Source organism: Rana temporaria, chromosome 2 (assembly GCF_905171775.1).
Source record: "Rana temporaria chromosome 2, aRanTem1.1, whole genome shotgun sequence".
In the NCBI taxonomy this organism is placed as follows: domain Eukaryota; kingdom Metazoa; phylum Chordata; class Amphibia; order Anura; family Ranidae; genus Rana; species Rana temporaria.
In genome coordinates, this window is record NC_053490.1 from 485,304,951 (window position 1) to 485,323,340 (window position 18,390).

Consider the following 18,390-nt stretch of genomic DNA (forward strand, 5'->3'; position numbering starts at 1 on the left):
CCCCTTCAAAAAAAATGGCATAAAAGCTATCAAAAATCTTTTTTTTGCGGGAGGGGGTCCCTGAATTAGGGTTGCCACCTGTCCAGGAATCACCCAGACAGTTCGGGTTTGGGATCTTGTGTCCGGGTTTCAGTCTGCCTGAAACCCGGACACATTATTTAGACTGGGCTGTGGCTCCCCAAGTAACTGAGGTAGTCACACAAAAATCTGTTGCCATTCGGGAGATGCGGGCCGCTGTCTGGGGGCAGGTTTGGTATCACTGAGGGGGAGCCATGATGTCAGCAAGAGCAGTTTGGCCACACCCACTGTTTGCGGCAGCGTGCTGCATTACCACTGTCCTTGAGACACCCAAAGGTGCCCCAGGTCTTTTATAATCCTATTGTGTATACTACAAAAAAAATGTGCCCTGTGCCGCTAAAGTGTTCGGGTTTGGCTTGAAGAAAAGGTGGCAACACTACCCTGAATGGCAGTTTGGAAATGTGGTCACCCTACCTTGCAATGAGCCGCAGCGGAGCATGCGCACAGTGATTCTCGGCTTAAGGCCAGACCTTGCCGGAAAGAAGTCTCCCGCGTGCAAGTGCGGGAGTGACGACATCGCGGCTCCAGCCACTCACAGCGCTGGAGCCTCGATACCCGGAAGACACGCTGAAGGAAAATGTCATCTCCCTCGGTGTGGACAGAGATACCGACACCTCGTTCCAAGGTAAGTATTTCATAATGAGCTAGTATGCGGTGCATACTAGCTCATTATGCTTTTTCCTTTACAGGTGGCACAAAAAAAACTTTCACTATACAACCGCTTTAATGTTTGTGTCATACAAAAATTCGGAATTGGCTGTCGAAAAGCACCATACTAACCATCAGAAAATCGGCAGATTGTTCATTGGATGAAATTTTACTTTTCTGATCTCGTGTACAGGCTTTTACTGAAAAGATTGGAGCCCTCTCATCCACAATACAGTATGTGTGCTGGTCTCTGCAAAAATGGCTGCCGAGTTTGTACATAAGTGATGCTTCCTGTGTGGCCTCTAGTGACAGGTGCTGTGTCTATGCATGTGGGTGAGAACAGCTGAGCAGAGATGTAAGCAGAGTCTGCGGTGACTGATCATGCAGAACAGACAGGCTGAGGCTGACCGGACCCTCTGGGTGGGAAATTTGGATTACAAAGTGAAGGAGGAGATCCTGTATGAGCTTTTCCTGCAGGTGATGATTGGACAGAGGACTCAGCCTGGGGGAGGAGGGGGGTTGCAGTACAGCTTTATTTATTTACTGGGTGGGGAAGATGTTGTTATACTTCATTCTGAACTGACTTTATTATTGACGCTGATTATCAATTACTGTTTCCAAATACCCAACCCCCCCCCCCATTTCCCCTTTTTTTTTAAGGGGGGGCAATAAAAGCTTAAGGGGGTAAAAAAAAACTTCCCTAAAATAGCTTCCTTTACCTCAGTGCAGTCCTCATCCTTCACTTACCTCATCCCTCCCTTACCTCATCCTTCCCTTACCTCATCCCTCCCTTACCTCATCCTTCCCTTACCTCATCCTTTCCTTACCTCATCCCTCCCTTACCTCATCCTTCCCTTACCTCATCCTTCCCTTACCTCATCCCTCCCTTACCTCATCCCTCCCTTACCTCATCCTTCCCTTACCTCATCCTTCCCTTCCCTTCCCTTCCCTCATCCTTCCCTTCCCTTCCCTCATCCTTCCCTTCCCTTCCCTCATCCTATCCTTCCCTTCCCTCATCCTATCCTTCCCTTCCCTCATCCTATCCTTCCCTTCCCTCATCCTATCCTTCCCTTCCCTCATCCTATCCTTCCCTTCCCTCATCCTATCCTTCCCTTCCCTCATCCTATCCTTCCCTTCCCTCATCCTATCCTTCCCTTCCCTTCCCTCGTTCTGTCCTTCCCTTCCCTCGTTCTGTCCTTCCCTTCCCTCGTTCTGTCCTTCCCTTACCTCGTCCTTCCCTTACCTCGTCCTTCCCTTACCTCGTCCTTCCCTTACCTCGTCCTTCCCTTACCTCGTCCTTCCATTTTACTTTCAAATGTCCTTATTTCTTCTGAGAAATCCTCACTTCCTGTTCTTCTGTCTGTAACTCCACACAGTAATGCAAGGCTTTCTCCCTGGTGTGGAGAAAGCCTCTTGAGGGGGGAGGGAGCGAGCAGGAGTGTCAGGGTGCACACTACACACAGCTCCTTTATCTATCTGCAAAGTAGAGAGTGTCCGGACACTCATGCTCGCCCCCTCAAAAGGCTTTCTCCACACCAGGGAGAAAGCCTTGCATTACTGTGTGGAGTTACAGACAGAAGAACAGGAAGTGAGGATTTCTCAGAAGAAATAAGGACATTTAAAAGCAAAATCAAAGGATGAGGTAAGTGAAGGAGGACTGCACTAGGGTAAAGGAAGCTATTTAGGGGGGGGGTGACCTTTACAACCCCTTTAAACCTGCCCCCTTCCTCTTCTAAATCCTATACTATATCTACCCTGTAGTAAAAGGGATGTAAAGTTCTGTTTCATCACAGGCAGCGTCGGCATTCTGGTTGCCCTCCATAGGCGTGTGCCTGGGCACACCCTAATCTCTATGTGTTGCTGATTCCCCCCTAGTGCCCCCCCCTTTTTGGCCCTGCAGTGCTGCTGGATTCCCTCCTCTCCCCCTGGCTGCTACGGGGATGATTCAGGATGGTGAGCCTGGGAAGGGGCTAGTGAATATGTCATTTCCTGGTCCCTTCCCATTCTAAATGAACACACTCGCTCACTTGTGACCATTCATAACTGAAGCGTAGTAAACTGTTTACTATGCTTCAGTTTGGGAATAAACAGGAAGTGATTCTGAGGGGGCTTCTTCAGTCCAGTCATGTGATCTCCCCAGTGGCGGATTCATGGGAGAGGAGATATCGGCGACAATGGCCGGAGCGGTAAAGCACTCCAGCAGCTCTCTGTGTGATTCTACCACTCCTGTGTTACTGAGCCTAGGTTCACACTGCGAATCGCACCGCATTCCTGTGCCAATCGCATGGGTTTCTGTGCAGTGCGATTTGAGCCCTTCATTTTCAAGGCCCCAAATCGCACCAAATCCGCCTTAAAAAGGTGCTGGCTGCTTCTTCTTCTTTTTTTGGACTGGTACCAAATCGCATGAGCATTTATACTAGGCATGCCACCTCATCCCTTTAAACCCCAAACACATATTGGTTACAAGGGTGCTGTGGCTGATTAACCGCGTAAAGCGGAGGTTCACCCTAAAAAACATCTATGTACCATCCCATCCAGCACACATTTTTGGACCATTGTCATTTTCACAACGATCAGTGCTATAAAAATACACTAGTTACTGTGAAAATGACACTGGCAGTGAAGGGGTTAACCACTAGGTGGCGCTGTAGGGGTTAAGTGTGTCTAGCATAGCAATTCTTACTGTAGGGGGATGGGCTCTGTGTCACATGACACTGATCTCGGCTCTGAGTACAAGCATCTCCCCGCTCTATACCTCCGTGAGACAATTGCGGGGATCCCCGCGTCGATCGAGTCCGCGGGACCCTCGGTCTGACTCACGGGGATGGCGGCAGGGTCGCGAGTGCGCCACCGGCAGCGTGCGCGACCACACGGACATGCACTCAAAGGGGAGGTTCACACTAAAACCTTTTTTTTTTTTTTTTATGTACCATCCCATCCAGCATACTTGCGTCAGCTATAGTATGTTTTTTTTTTTTTGCGCTGTATTTACCGTTTAATTGTCCAGTTTTGTTTCAGACTCCCGCGGGGAGTAGGCGTTCCTATGAAGAGGGGAACATGATTGACGTCCGGCTATGGCGCGTCACGCATTCCGAAAATAGCCGGAGTAGGACTCGGCTCTTCACTGTGCTATACGGCGCCTGCGCACAGACTAGGAGCTGACTGCGCAGGCGCCGTATATATCAGAGTCCTATTTCAGCTATTTTCGGAACGCGTGACGCGCCATAGCCGGACGTCAATCATGTTCCCCTCTTCATCGGAACGCCTACTCCCCGCAGGAGTCTGAAACAAAACTGGACGATTAAACGGTAAATACAGCGCAAAAAAAAAAAAACATACTATAGCTGACGCAAGTATGCTGGATGGGATGGTACGAGGCTGAGGCTGAGAACTACAAGTCTCTGTGAATGACACAGCTGGGCAGGCAGAGCCCGCTCCCCCCCCCCCACATCCACACTGATTTTAAATCTGACACCTGCTGCTGGGAGAAGAACCCCTGAATTCTGTCCGGCGGGGGGGCTGCGGTCTGTCTGACACCCTAAATATGGCTGTAACATGGTCTTAAAGGTGGAGTTAGACTTTAACCACTTGCCGCCCGCCAATGACAGATTGATGGCGGCAAAGTGGTTGCTTAATCCTGACTGGACGTCATATGACGTCCTCAGGATATTGAGCCGCTGCGCGCATCGCGGCGATCGTTGTTGCGGGGTGTCAGTCTGACACCCTGCAACACCAATCTAGGCAAAGTGTCTCTCATGGAGACACTTTACCACATGATCAGCCGTGTCCAATCACGGCTGATCACAATGTAAACCGGAAGAGCCGTTGATGGCTCTTCCTCACTCGCATCTGACCGACACTAGTCGGTCGGCGGCTCTCATGACAGGGGGGGTTCGCGCTGATTGTTTATCAGTGCAGCCCCCCCTCGGATCCCCACACTGGACCACCAGGGAATAAAAAAATAAAAATAGTAAAAAAAATATAAAGAAAAAAAAGACAGTAAAAAAAAAATATGCCAATCAGTGCCCACAAATGGGCACTGCTTGGCAACATGTATCCATCAGTGCCACCACAGTGTCCATCAGTGCCACCCCACAGTGCCAATCCATGCCCAGTGCCACCCATAAGTACCCATCAGTGCCACCCATAAGTACCCATCAGTAGTGCCCATCAGTGCCGCCTATGAGTGCCCATCAGTGCCGCATATCAGCGCCGCCTATCAGTGCCACCTCATCGGTGTCCATCAGTGCCGCCATATCAGTGCCCGTAATTGAAAGAGAAAACTTACTTATTAACAAAAAAATTTACAGAAAAAAATAAAAACGTAAATTTTTTTTTCAAAATTTTCAGTCTTTTTTTAGTTGTTGCGCAAAAAAAAAAAATCGCAGAGGTGATCAAATACCACCAAAAGAAAGCTCTATTTGTGGGGAAAAAAGGACGCCAAATTTTGTTTGGGTACAGTGTAGCATGACCGCGCAATTGTCATTCAAAGTGCGACAGTGCTGAAAGCTGAAAATTGGCTTGGGCGGGAAGGTGCGTAAGTGCCAGGTATGGAAGTGGTTAAACATCTAAAAACCTTTTGGGGGCCCTTCACACCAGATGTGTTGGGACTTTGCTGGGCGTGGTGTGATATACTGCAGTGCACCAAGCTGTGGCCAATAGAACCCGAAGAAATGCCACTTGTGACCTTCCAATAAAGCTCTGAGGAATCCATCTGATACATTGGAACGATTTCCTCCAGCGCACTCCAGCAGCTTTTGCTGTGAATACAAATCTTAGCCTTCTGCTGATATAAAACCATAATTCCTATTTTATTACAAACCAAAAATACTCCATTAAAATCCATGCGTCCGGTGCCCTGCATGTAGATTAGGGGGGCATCACCCCTAATGGAGCGGCCGCCACTGCTGTGCAGAGTACTATGGCTCAACAGACCTTTGTGAATGAGCCCTTCGGTAAAGTGTAAACCTTCATATTTACCTAATAAAGTGATGAAACAAATTCTCTTACATAAGTTGAAAGAAGAGAAGCATGGGTGGGACTTTAAATGAAGCATACATCCCAGGACATACACAGCAAGACATGATTATGGCCGTATCCTGTTGTATTGGAACTTAAAGGGTCACTAAAGGAAATTTTTTATTTTTTTTTCCTGAAATGACTGTTTACAGGGTATAGAGACATAATAGTTAACTGATTCCTTTTAAAAATGATTACAAATAGATAAAAACCAATCATATAATGTGCCTGCAGTTTAGTTTTGTTTTTGCTGTTGTTTCCTGGTTCTCTGATGTACAGAGACAAAGAGCCAATAGAGGGCAGTGATGCTTTGTAAAACGAAACTGGATTGGTGCTGACACACAGTAATCACACCTCCTTGATTAGTCACCACAGAGAGAAATCTCCCAGTACTGTGGTGATCAGGAAACAGAGAACCAGGAAGTGTCCAGAACAGAGAGGAATTACAGCAACATCAGAGCAAAAACAAACAATGGGGACATGAAACCAGGACTGCAGTAAGGTAAAGGAAGCTTTTTGGCTAAAAAAAAAAAATTCCTTTAGTGACCCTTTAAGACATTAACCACTTCCATACAGGGCACTTACGCACCTTCCAGCCCAAGCCAATTTTCAGCTTTCAGCACTGTCGCACTTTGAATGGCAATTGCGCGTCATGCTACACTGTACCCAAACAAATTTGGCGTCCTTTTTTTCCCACAAATGGAGCTTTCTTTTGGTGGTATTTGATCACCTCTGCGATTTGTTTTTTTTTTTTTTTTTTGCGCAACAACTAAAAAAAGACTGAAAATTTTGAAAAAAAAATACGTTTTTATTTTTTTCTGTTAATTTTTTTGTAAATATGTACGTTTTCTCTTTCAATTACGGGCACTGATATGGCGGCACTGATGGACATCAATGAGGTAGTACTGACGGGCACAGATAAGGTGGCACTGATGGGCACTCATGGGCGGCACTCATGGGCGGCACTGATGGGCACTCATGGGCGGCACTGATGGGCACTCATGGGCGGCACTGATGGGCACTCATGAGTGGCACTGATGGATACTTATGGGTGGCACTGATGGGCACTGATAGGTGGGCACTGGGTATGGATGGGCACTATGGGGTGGCACTGATGGACACTGTGGGGCGGCACTTATTTTTCCTATGTTGCCAGTCAGTGCCCATTTGTGGGCACTGATTGGAATCTTTTTTTATTTTTTAATGGTTGTGGTTTTTTTAAACTTTTTTTTTTTTGCCCTTCCCTGGTGGTCCAGTGTGGCGATCTGAGGGGGGGCTGCGCTGATAAACAATCAGCGCGAACCCCCCCTGTCAGGAGAGCTGCCGATCGGCAACGGCTCTTCCTGTTTACATCGTGATCAGCCGTGGTTGGACACGGCTGATCACGTGGTAAAGAGTCTCCGTGAGAGACTCTTTACCGAGATCGGTGTTGCGGGGTGTCAGACTGACACCCTGCAACAACGATCACCGCGATGCGCGCCCCTGGGGGCGCGCAGCGGCTCAGAATCCTGAGGACGTCATATGACGTCCAGTCAGGATTCTACAACCACTTTGCCGACGTCAATTTGTCATTGGCGGGCGGCAAGTGGTTAAGTCTAATGGGTTGGAGAAGAGGCTGTGTTACGGACTCCCCGCTCCAGCAGGTTCCCTCGATCTTTGCATCTGGTCTCCTGTGGCCTCCTCTGTCAGCTGCTCCCTGCTATAGTTGTTCTCCTGCCTCCACTGCACACAATACAGGCTTCATAACTGTACACTGTACATGATGCCAAGGCTTTGCCCATAGACCAGAGCTTAGGGGGGGGGGGGGTGGAGAGGCATATAACAAGCATTTAGCCCTTGCATTTACATTTTTATGGTAATTGTGACTATGCTTGATTTATAAACTTTTTAAAAGTAACCGCTGATACCACAAGATGTATGCTGCTTATAAACCACAGAAGCCTCCTCTGTGCCCCTCTCTGATATCGTTTCCCATTGTATAGATCTGTGTGCGGTTTACTTGTAGCTTTTTCTGTTTTGCAGGCAGGACCGCTGCGCAGAGTGACCATTGTTACAGATAAAGAAGGAAACTCCAAGTCATTTGGGTTTGTCTGCTTCAAGCATACAGAATCTGTGCCCTATGCTATAGCATTACTGAATGGCATTCGCCTGTATGGCCGGCCCATTAAACTACAGTATAGAACAGGTGAGTTTGACAGAAAGGCTGCCAGCGAGTGGTACCTGTGTTTAGGGCCCAATGTTTCCATGGCTCAAGGCTGAAAAACAGATGGCAAAGAATAAAATAACACTACATATTTACATTTGCTTTGAACAGACCCATTTTTTTTGACGTGGCATTGTAGGGCGGTATCCACTTCTATATTGGGCACTTTTCTTTCATTTATACTGACCTCTGTAGAACATTTCAGTACAAAAAAATAAGTATCATTTATTTTCATATGTGCCAAGGGCATCCGCAGAACTTTTTTCGGGGGGAGCTTCATTTTAAAGGGGTGGTTCACCCTAAAAACGACTTTCCCTTATTACCCTGCCCCCCCACATTACAATACGATTATGCCTATTACTTTTTTTTTTTTTTTTGATGCTGTACATACCTTCGTACAGCTATTCACCCATGGCTTCCGGGTTGCGAGTCCCGCGGGAGTGGGCGTTCCTAACATGGTGGTGATTGACGTTTTGACAAAAAACAAGCTCCCCCCGTCGCGTAAGCCGCGTCACGATTGGCGAAAGGAGCCGAACGGCGAGTCGGCGCTATACTGCGCCTGCGCATCGCCGTTCGGCTCCTTTCGCCAATCGTGACGCGGCTTACGCGACGGGGGGGAGCTCGTTTTTTGTCAAAACGTCAATCACCACCATGTTAGGAACGCCCACTCCCGCGGGACTCGCAACCCGGGTGAATAGCTGTACGAAGGTATGTACAGCATCAAAAAAAAAGTAATAGGCATAATCGTATTGTAATGTGGGGGGGCAGGGTAATAAGGGAAAGTCGTTTTTAGGGTGAACCTCCCCTTTAAGGTCACCCATGCTCTGCCCCACTTTGACAATGCCATGAAGGGGAGGGGCTTGGTCATTATCGTATGCCATATAGGTCCCCCTTTAGAGCAGGCCAGGGCAGGTTCACCCCATAGAATAGATGCCCTTTATTTAGTCTTCTCACTCTTACCTTTTTTCACCTGTATGTAGAATACAACCCCCAGGTTTTCCTGCAGCACAACACTCCAGGCTCTCTGGCCTCTCCCCCTGCAAAAAATAAAATAAAAGATAAAGCTATATAGGTTAGTCTCACAGATCACTTCACACGCAGACATGACTCCATCACCACTCCACTTGAGTGGGCGTCGCCACGCCGGCCAAATCTACATATCGCTCTACACAGTACTGGAGCCATTGCATCGGGTGTGAGGGACGTCTCCGTGAGTCCGAGAGCAGCAGACTCAGAATAAAGGCTGCGGCGGACCCTGCAAGGACCACGCAATGTGTGGACACCTTGCCGATCCCTGATTCCGGGGGAGGGGACTTGCCCCCCCTTGCGGACTCTCATGTCTGGTGCCCCAATGGTTGACCTTTTTTTTTTTTTTTTTTCTTGGTGTATATATGTGGGAAACTAAGGATTTTGTTAAAATTATAAGGCCTCGGCAGGTCTAGAGATGCAGTACTGGGGGGGAAAAGTCGTATACACTGTTCAGCAGGCTGGCCAAAAAGAAACTGATTTTTCCATCCACACAAAAGTGGCGAGTGGAGGAATGACCACTGCCTCTGTCGGAATACATGGATGAGCAGCTGCTGATCGAGGAAATTTTTTTCTAACGTATCCCTTGGACAGAAGTCTATTAAACAATCAAATTCTGTTAAGCAGGGACAACCATCCCTGCTGAACCGGCCCAATTATAATCTTTGTATGGCCAACTTTAGGCTGCCCAAATTTTTTTTTTCTTAAGCCTAGGTTCACACTGCTGCGAATTCAAAATCGCGGTAAAATGCGCAATTTTACCGCGATTTCGCGGCTGCGATTTTGCCGCGATTTCGGCCGCAATTTAATTTAAATCGCGGCCCGAAATCGCAAAAAATAGTACAGGAACTACTTTTTGAAATCGCAGATGCGGCGTCGCACTGATTAGGACAGTGCCATTGCCGACAATTGCCGCCGATTTGAGATGCGATTTGACATGTCAAATCGCATCTCAAATCGTTCCAAATCGTACCCAGTGTGAACCAGGGCTAAAGCATATGAATAGCCACATCCTTCCCAGGACCAGTTATATTATATAATTGAGTCGCCCCCCCACAAGATGGCTTTTTTGTAACTATACTTAATGCAAAGCCCTAGGGAGGGACCTATATGCTGTCATGCTTATTTATCAGAAAAGGAAATCCACCGTCAAGTAAGCACACAATCCTCCGTTCTGACCGAAGCATGAGCACATGTGCATATGGGAAGTAGCACACCACAGACCGCAAGGGAGGATAATGCTTCTCGTATCATATCATTCGTTTGATATAGAACTGATGTCAAACTCCCAAGTTTTCAATGTTTCTTGTCTAAATTTTGTAATGGGCTAAAAATGGTTTGTAATACATGATCCTGGTTGGTGTCCTGTAGAATAATTCTGCACAATCCAGCTGGTAAAGTGGTCTCTGCGCTCAATTGATGGGCTTATAGGGCTAAGACAAATGCATCAAACTGCCTTGACCAGTGACTATGTCCTAGTGGACAGTGAAAGCCCAGCCGGATCTTCTGAAAGAAGGGCCACTTCCATGTATTTTTTTTTAAATCAAGTCCACTTCCAATATGTGTGGTATTTAAAAAAACAAAAACTGTGTGTGTGTGTGTTTTTTTTTTGTTTTTTTTTTATTATATATAATATATATATATATTTCTCACACACACATATTGATGCATCTCATAAAATTTGAATATATTGGAATATAATTAGTTAATTTAGTAATTCAATTGTGAAACTAATATATTTTATATAGATGATTATGGTTTACAACTAGTGCAGGGGTCTCCAAACATTCTAAACAAAGGGCCGGTTTATTGTCTTTCAGACTCTTGGAGGGCCGGACTTTGGCCAGCGGGAGTGGAAATTTTCCTGGCATCATTGTTAGTAAACATCTGGTATTGGGGGGAGGAATAGTGCCCCATTCTGTTATTATACAGAGGAATAGTGCCCCATTCGTGGTATCAGTGGGAGAAATGGTGCACCATTGTCGGTGTCAGATGGCAGAATAGTGTCTTGTATCATTGGGAGGGATAGTGCCCCAAGGCCCGGATAAAGGCAAGCAAAGAGCCGCATCCGGCCCTCGGGCCGCAGTTTGGAGACCACTGAACTAGTGGAAACCCAAAACTCAGTATCTCAGAAAATCTGAATATTAGAGAAGACCAATAGGGGAAAAAATAAATAAATACAGCAATGTTTTGCTTAATTAAAAGTATTTCCATGTACAGTATAGGATGCACTCAATACTGGTTTGGGGGGTCATCTCTTCAGGGAAGCCTCTGGCGCCTCCAAATCTATCTCTCCCACCAGCTCATTCCCCACAGTTGCAACCTTTTGTACCACTTGCCCCAACCTATTAGATTGTAAGCTCTTCTGAGAAGGGCCCTCTTAACCCTCGTATTTTATTGTAACTATTGTCTCCCTTTTACATTGTAAACTGTTAACATTATTATTACAGTAAAACCTTGGATTGCGAGCATAATTCGTTCCAGAAACATGCTTGTAATCCAAAGCACTTGTATATCAAAGCCTTTTTTTTTTTTACAGGGTATAAAAGAGAAGAGAGGTACCTCTAAATGTTGTACCTTCATTAAATGTAACCATATTGCTACACTTGGAGGCTCCTCTCTTCTCTTTTATACTCAGTTGTGACATGACGCTACTCTTATATCAAGACATTGCTTGTATATTAAGGCAAAATTTATTTAAAAATGTTGCTCATCTTGCAAAACACTCTCAAACCAAGGTTTTACTGTATTATTAATAATAATAATAATAATAATATTATTATTAGAAAGTGTTAGTTGCTATAATTTTGTGTCAGGGCAGGTTCCTTTTAATCTGATCTCATACATATACACCTACAGTACATTCTTTTAAATGGTTATAGTTTCCATTTATTTTCTTTAAACACAGGGAGTTGCCGCTCCGAGTCAGACAGCGTTTTCCAGGAACCCGAAAACAGCTTTGCCAGGAATCCTCCAGACTACGGGTGAGAATCTGTGTTGTATTGCTTGGTGACATTTTAGCATATATACGTTATGCATTGCAGTATAATTTGTTTTAGGGAAGTAATTTTGTAAATTCTGCTGCTTCAGTATATGAAAGAAAATAAAAGGTTCACCCACTCTACCTTGTTGGTTAATCTACAATGGGGAATGCTGGTGCTCAGAACTGGTTCATGTTCACCTTCAGGCATTAACCAAACCGTACATAAAGTCCTGTACACAGCGATGAGTTCCGACATTTACGAAATATAAAAAGCTTGCAGCATAACCCCTAACGCGTTTCGATTGGGTTTGGCCTTAATCGTAGGTAACCCCCTATAGAAAAAATGAATTTTTGTATATCTGTTACTCCCTGCCCATTCTGGGAAGGGACATAATTACAACATTTTTATTACCCCCCCCCCCCCCCCCCCCCAGGAATTGAGATGTTTATCTATAGGGGTCAGTTATCATTAAGGCCAAGCTGACACTTGTTAGTGGACACTTTTTTTATTTTTTTAGCTTCTGTCAAATACATCACTAATGCCGCGTACACGATCGGATATAGAAAAGTCCGATGTGAGCTTTTGGTTGGAAATTCTGACCGTGTATAGACTCCAACGGAATTTTTCTGTTGAATTTCTGGCAAGAAAAATTTTAGAGCCGGTTCTTAAATTTTCCGAAGGGAAAAGTTATTTTTTGGAAATTCCGATCCTCTGTATGCAATTCCGACAGAGAAAAATCCTACACATGCTCGCAATCAAGTCGATGTATGCTCGAGAGCATTGAACTTCATTTTTTTCTCGGCTCGTCGTATTGTATGTCACCGTGTTCTTGACGGTTGGAATTTGGTGCGACCGTGTGTATGCAACAAGTTTGAGCCAAAATTCCGGCGGAAGGGGGGGGGGGGGAATCCATGGTTTTCTTGTCGGAATTTCTGATTGTGTGTACGCAGCATTAGGCCCCTTTCACACTTGTATGACCTGGAAGTTGTGTGACTTTGACACGACTTGAAGCAATGCCTGTGTAATCTTGACGTCTATGGATCTCAAGTCGCAGCAAAGTCAGACCAAAGTAGTGCAGGGACTACTTTGAAGTTGCACAGATAAGAATGGCACTCATTGGAAATCATGGGGAGCGACTTGTCATGTGACTTTGCAGTCCCAAGTCACAGGACAAGTCGCACAAGTGTGAAAGGGGCCCAAAAGCTTTTTTTCTATATCGGTTCCAAGCATGCAAAACAAGCCTGTTGATCTTGGCAGAATCCGGTGAGCTGATATCTTTGTGCCTATGCTGCCTATTATTAGATGGCACTGTTCCCTGCTATATCTGTAGACAACACACTGTTTGCATTACCCCCGCGTGCCGCTGGGAAACTGTGCCCGGCGTCTCACGTGATGCCGATGCGCGTGCCTGGCGGCCGCGATGTCCGCCAGGTACCCACGATCAGCAGTGACAGAGCAGGGATGTGGAGCTCTGTGTGTAAACACAGAGCTCCACGTCCTGTCAGGGAGAGAGGAGACCGATGCTGTGTCCCTTGAACATAGGGACACAGATCGGTCCCCTCCCCCACAGTAAATATCACTCACAGGGAATACATTTAACCCCTTCCTCGCCCCCTAGTGTTAACCCCTTCCCTGCCAGTCACATTTATACAGTAATCGGTGCATATTTATAGCACTGTTGGCTGTATAAATGTGAATGGTCCCAAAAATAGTGTCAAAAGTGTCCGTTATGTCTGCCGCAATATCGCAGGCCTGACAAAAATCGCAGATTGCCGCCATTACTAGTAAAAAATAAATCCTAAATCTATCCCCTATTTTGTAGGCGCTATAACTTTTGCACAAACCAATCAATCTATGCTTATTGCGATTTTATTTTTGGTGGAAAAAAAATGTAGAAGAATACGTATCGGCCTAAACTGAGAATTTTTTTTTTTTTTTTTTTTTTTTTTTTCACCAAAAATTGGGATATTATTATAACAAAAGTATAATGTTTTTGTTTTGTTTTTCTAAATTTTGTCTTTTTTTTTTTTTTTGTTTATAGCGCAAAAAATAAAACCCGCAGAGGTGATCAAGTAACTCCAAAAAGCTCTATTTGTGGGGAAAAAATGATAAAAATATAATTTGGGTACAATGTTGAATGACTGCGCAATTGTCATTCAAAATGCGTCAGCGCTGAAAATTGGTCTGGGCAGAAAGGGGGTTTAAGTGCCCAGTAAGGAAGTGGTTAATAATAACATTATTATTATTATTATTATTATTATTATTATTATTATTATTTATAATTATTCTAATATACAATTTCCTATTTTAGGCTTTAAAGGAGAAGTATGACCAAAGCTCTTTTTGGCCATTCTTCTCTTTTGGGTCACAGGAGTGAACTTCGTTCTGCGCTCCTGTAACCCAGATTCAGCCGACAGCAGGCTGAAGTCCACTGTCGGCTGACGGTACAGAGCTGGTCCAGGCTCTGCGGGGATCCCGACAATGTTGGGGATCCGTCTAAATGCCTGACCAGGCAGCTGGCTCAGCTTCCCAGTGTGCTACTGAGAGCTTGAGCCAGTGGATCCCGCTCCCTCCACAGTCCAGCTCCTGTGAGTCCCGGAGGGGCAGAGTGTGGTGAGGGCAGGACAAGAGGAGACTGTTGCATCGATATCCAGCCCCACATGAGCTTCACTGTATCAGGCTCTGTTATATTTATGGTGATGTATGCACCAATGTTTTTATCTGTGTTTGAATAAACTATAATTTTATAGTAACTTGATTCAATAATTTGAGTTTGCCCATAAAGTCTCTATGTACTGGGGGGTACCATTGATTCTCCTATGCCGACTAAGTCACCACTCAGAGCCGACCCGAGAACGGAGCGATCAGCTATCTTTGATCCCTTAGTTCTCAGTGTAGTGCCGTCAGGGGACAGTTGCAGCCATGTAGGGGAGTATCTTTTCTTTTCCTTTTTGCATTAAAAAACAAAAAAATGTAGTTTTCATATGCTATTACATTCTCACCGTGTGTTTTTGTTTCTTTATGCACAGAATGCCTGTATCTGGAGTAAACTTTGAATCTTCTAATCCTGCACCTCCTGTTAACAGCAGCGTCTTCTCTCAGGCATGCGCCTATTTTCAAGGAATGGTAAACCATGAATATCATTTACTAAATGTTTGCAGATTATCAAGCAGAAAAAAAATTAAGGAATAAATGAAACTAGTAAAAAAGAAAAAAGAAAATGACGCAGAATGCATCATGTGGTGTGTGTCTGTGTGTGTGTGTTGTTTTTTATTTTTTTTTTATTTTTTTTTATACAGTAAAACCTTGGATTGTGAGCATAATTTGTTCCGGAAGCATGCTTGTAATCCAAAGCACTTGCATATCAAAGGAAATTTTCGCATAAGAAATAATGGGAACTCAGATTCGTTCCACGATCATTTATTTCAGTTTATAGTCCATATAAAAAGATTATAACAATGTGATAGGTTGTGTAACCATAAAATGTCCATCCACAAATGGAAGCCTCCACAAGGGGATTAGAAGCAAAATCCAGCAGGATCTAGAGAGTATAAAAGAGAAGAGAGGCGCCTCTAAGTGTATTAATATGGTTACATCTAATGAAGGTATGACATTTAGCAACTCATATGGTTGATGATTAAAAGAAGCACATCCAAGTATGCAGGCATCCGGGGTAAAGCGATCCACATAGACCGTCCTCACCGCCGGCTCTCACCGCTGTCAGTCTGCAATTGTGACTAGGAAGACTACCCTGCAGGAGAGCGATCTGAAATTGAGGCTTGAACCGCTCGTGGAAGGGATGATATCAATGGTGGTGCAGAGGACGGTCTATGTGGACAGCTTTGCCCCAGATGCCTGCATTTTTAGATGTGCTTGTTTTAATCATCAACCATGTGAGTTTTTAAATGTTGTACCTTCATTGTAACCATATTGCTACACTTAGAGGCGCCCCTCTCCTCTTATATACTCCATTGTGACGTGACGCTACTCTTATAGCAAGACGTCGCTTGTATATCAAGTCCAAATTTATAAAAAAAATTAGCTTGTCTTGTAAAACGCTTCCAAACCAAAGTTTTACTGTGTGTGTGTGTGTGTATGTATATGTGTGTGTATATATATATATATATATATATATATATATATATATATATATATATATATATATATATATAAACATATTTATTTTGTGTGTGTCTCTATCTCTGAGCCCCGGTGCAAGAAACCATGAAGAACCCACTGATCCCGGTGCACTTTATCCCGTTATGGGGTCCTTTCACATTTTCTGCAGTGGGCACCCTTCCTGCTGTCTTGGCGGTGGAATGCCCGGTCGCAAGTGCGATCCTTGTAATTCTGCCACTGCCTCCTGACACCCTTAGGCCTCCCCTTTTTACATGGACAGTATTGCATTCAGTAAAAACATCATATATACATACATGTGTTGGTAATTGCTATGAAGCATCAGCATTTACATGACTGCACTTGCGTACAGCTGTTCACTTGTATGGCAGGATATACACAACAGCTTTGGCTTCCGGGGGAAGGAAAAGTCATCCAATGCCAGGCATTAAAAATGCCTGCAAATGTTTTAGTGCATGAGTCCTAAATATATATATTTTGTTCCATAAATGTGTAGTATTTTACTCAGAGCTTTTTTTCCTCAGAAAATAGGTGCAGGAACTCAACCACGACCTGTTCAGATTTCACAAACAGTAGAAGGGTATCAAAGGGGCATTAAATACCAGGATTGCATTACATACAGAGTGCAGAGTTCAGGGGGTTACACACAGAGTGCAGAGCTGCCACTTGTAAACACAGAAACCAGACTTCTGTGTTTACAAGTGATTGTGGTGAGCGGGCATCAAAGGGTCTGAGCCAAAGGTGGTGGAACTGAGTTCCCCCAAGTTCCCCCTGAAAAAAAGCCCTGATTTTACTTAAAAACTGGCCTACGGGGCGCAGCACATCAGAGGGCATGACTGGTGTGCGTGCGTGTGTGTGTGTGTGTGTGTCTCCCTCTCCCCTTTTTTAAAAGCTTACAAAAAGAAGTGATCTGAAAGTAACATTAATGCCCTGAACACACAAAGCCAATGGACCTTTTTTGTTTTATCAGATGGACCTTGTATGTGTATAGGTGGTCTACCGTCTCCAGATTAACTGAAAATTTTTAGAGCAACAAGATGTCAAGATGTTAGCGGCAGTATGAGCCTATCATAACTTGGTTTATTTTTCCCTCCTCTATGGATGAACCAGTACTTCACTGTACAAAATCCGGCATGTGGTTGGACGGCTCCAAAGCAGCAAGGCTATGAACAGTTCTTTCCATGGAACACGCAGACCTCAATGATTCCATATCCCGAGCCTCAGGCAAGCTGCAGTTTTGATCCACGTTCTTCCAGCTGGGATCCAGAGATGGCTTGGGACTGCAGAATCAGCCAGAGTGCAACAGGCCCTCAAAATCATAAGAGAACCATGGAGAGCAGAGACAGCGATAGTTCCGAAACAAGTTTTCAGGAATCAAACCCGAGTAAAAGACAAAGAAAGCTTAGAGCAAAGAAGAAGAAGAAAAAGAACTTGATGTATTGCACTAAATAGGTTACTGGGAATTGGTGAACGTGACCCGGGAAATGTATTATGCTTTTGAGGGCAACAAGATTGTGCGCTTATAGAACACATGATCGTCTCTTCTGCTACCATATGCAATGTGTAAAGTTCCTGCTGCTGATGAGTCTTTTCTCAAAAGGAATCCAGGCTTTACCTGTTCAATTTTTGGCCATCTGCCTGCCTAATCCTATTACATAAGTTATGAATTGCGTTCGTAAAAAAAAAAAAATGATCTAAACGAATTTGCCAAATGCTATGGTTACCTGTATAAATAACCTTGTAGCCAGGCAGTGCTGGGGCCCCATGTGCTTCCATCCCCCCCAGAGGTTGCATAGACTGCTGTGGATATAGTTAGATCCTTGACATGCGTGTTGCTACTCTACAGTACATTACTCGGAACATGCACTTTAATTTGATGCTTATAGCACTAGGCACAATGTTGCAAGTACAGACACCCCTGACCACCCGTGAGAACATATTTCTCTGTAGTTGATGCTCTTATACAGTTGCTGCGTGTGTGTGTGTGTGTGTGTGTGTGTGTGTGTGTGTGTTTAATATATATATACCCTTCTTTTAGATAACTAATATGTTTCCTTTTTTTTCTGTTAAAAAAAATATATATATGTTTCCATTGTTGAAAGTTTCAAACTAATTAATAAACTTTAAATATGCTAAACGCTGGTCTTAATTCATTAAAGGAGTTTTCCACCCATTTTTTAAGTTTATTAAAAGTCAGCAGCTACAAAAAGTGTAGCTGCTGGCTTTTAATAAACTGACACTTACCTGCTCCACGTTCCAGCGACGCGCCGGCCAGGGCTCCGCTCCTCTCCCCCC

At 44.6% G+C, this 18,390-nt stretch overlaps 1 protein-coding gene across 2 annotated transcripts; it reads left to right on the forward strand.

Annotated features, from left to right (window-relative positions):
* The first annotated feature begins 1,017 nt into the window (after positions 1 to 1,017).
* On the forward strand, positions 1,018 to 17,803 carry RBM11 (RNA binding motif protein 11). Of its 2 annotated transcripts, none has more exons than XM_040338797.1 (5): positions 1,018 to 1,203; positions 7,768 to 7,930; positions 11,883 to 11,958; positions 14,988 to 15,084; positions 17,066 to 17,785. In XM_040338797.1, the coding sequence occupies exons 1-5, from the start codon at positions 1,108 to 1,110 to the stop codon at positions 17,084 to 17,086; spliced, it is 453 nt and encodes a 150-aa protein (XP_040194731.1). In that variant the 5' UTR covers positions 1,018 to 1,107; the 3' UTR covers positions 17,087 to 17,785. The 2 variants fall into 2 exon arrangements, with proteins under 2 accessions (XP_040194731.1, XP_040194730.1); XM_040338796.1 differs by having other exon boundaries at positions 1,020 to 1,203; positions 17,206 to 17,803.
* The last annotated feature ends 587 nt before the right edge of the window (positions 17,804 to 18,390 follow it).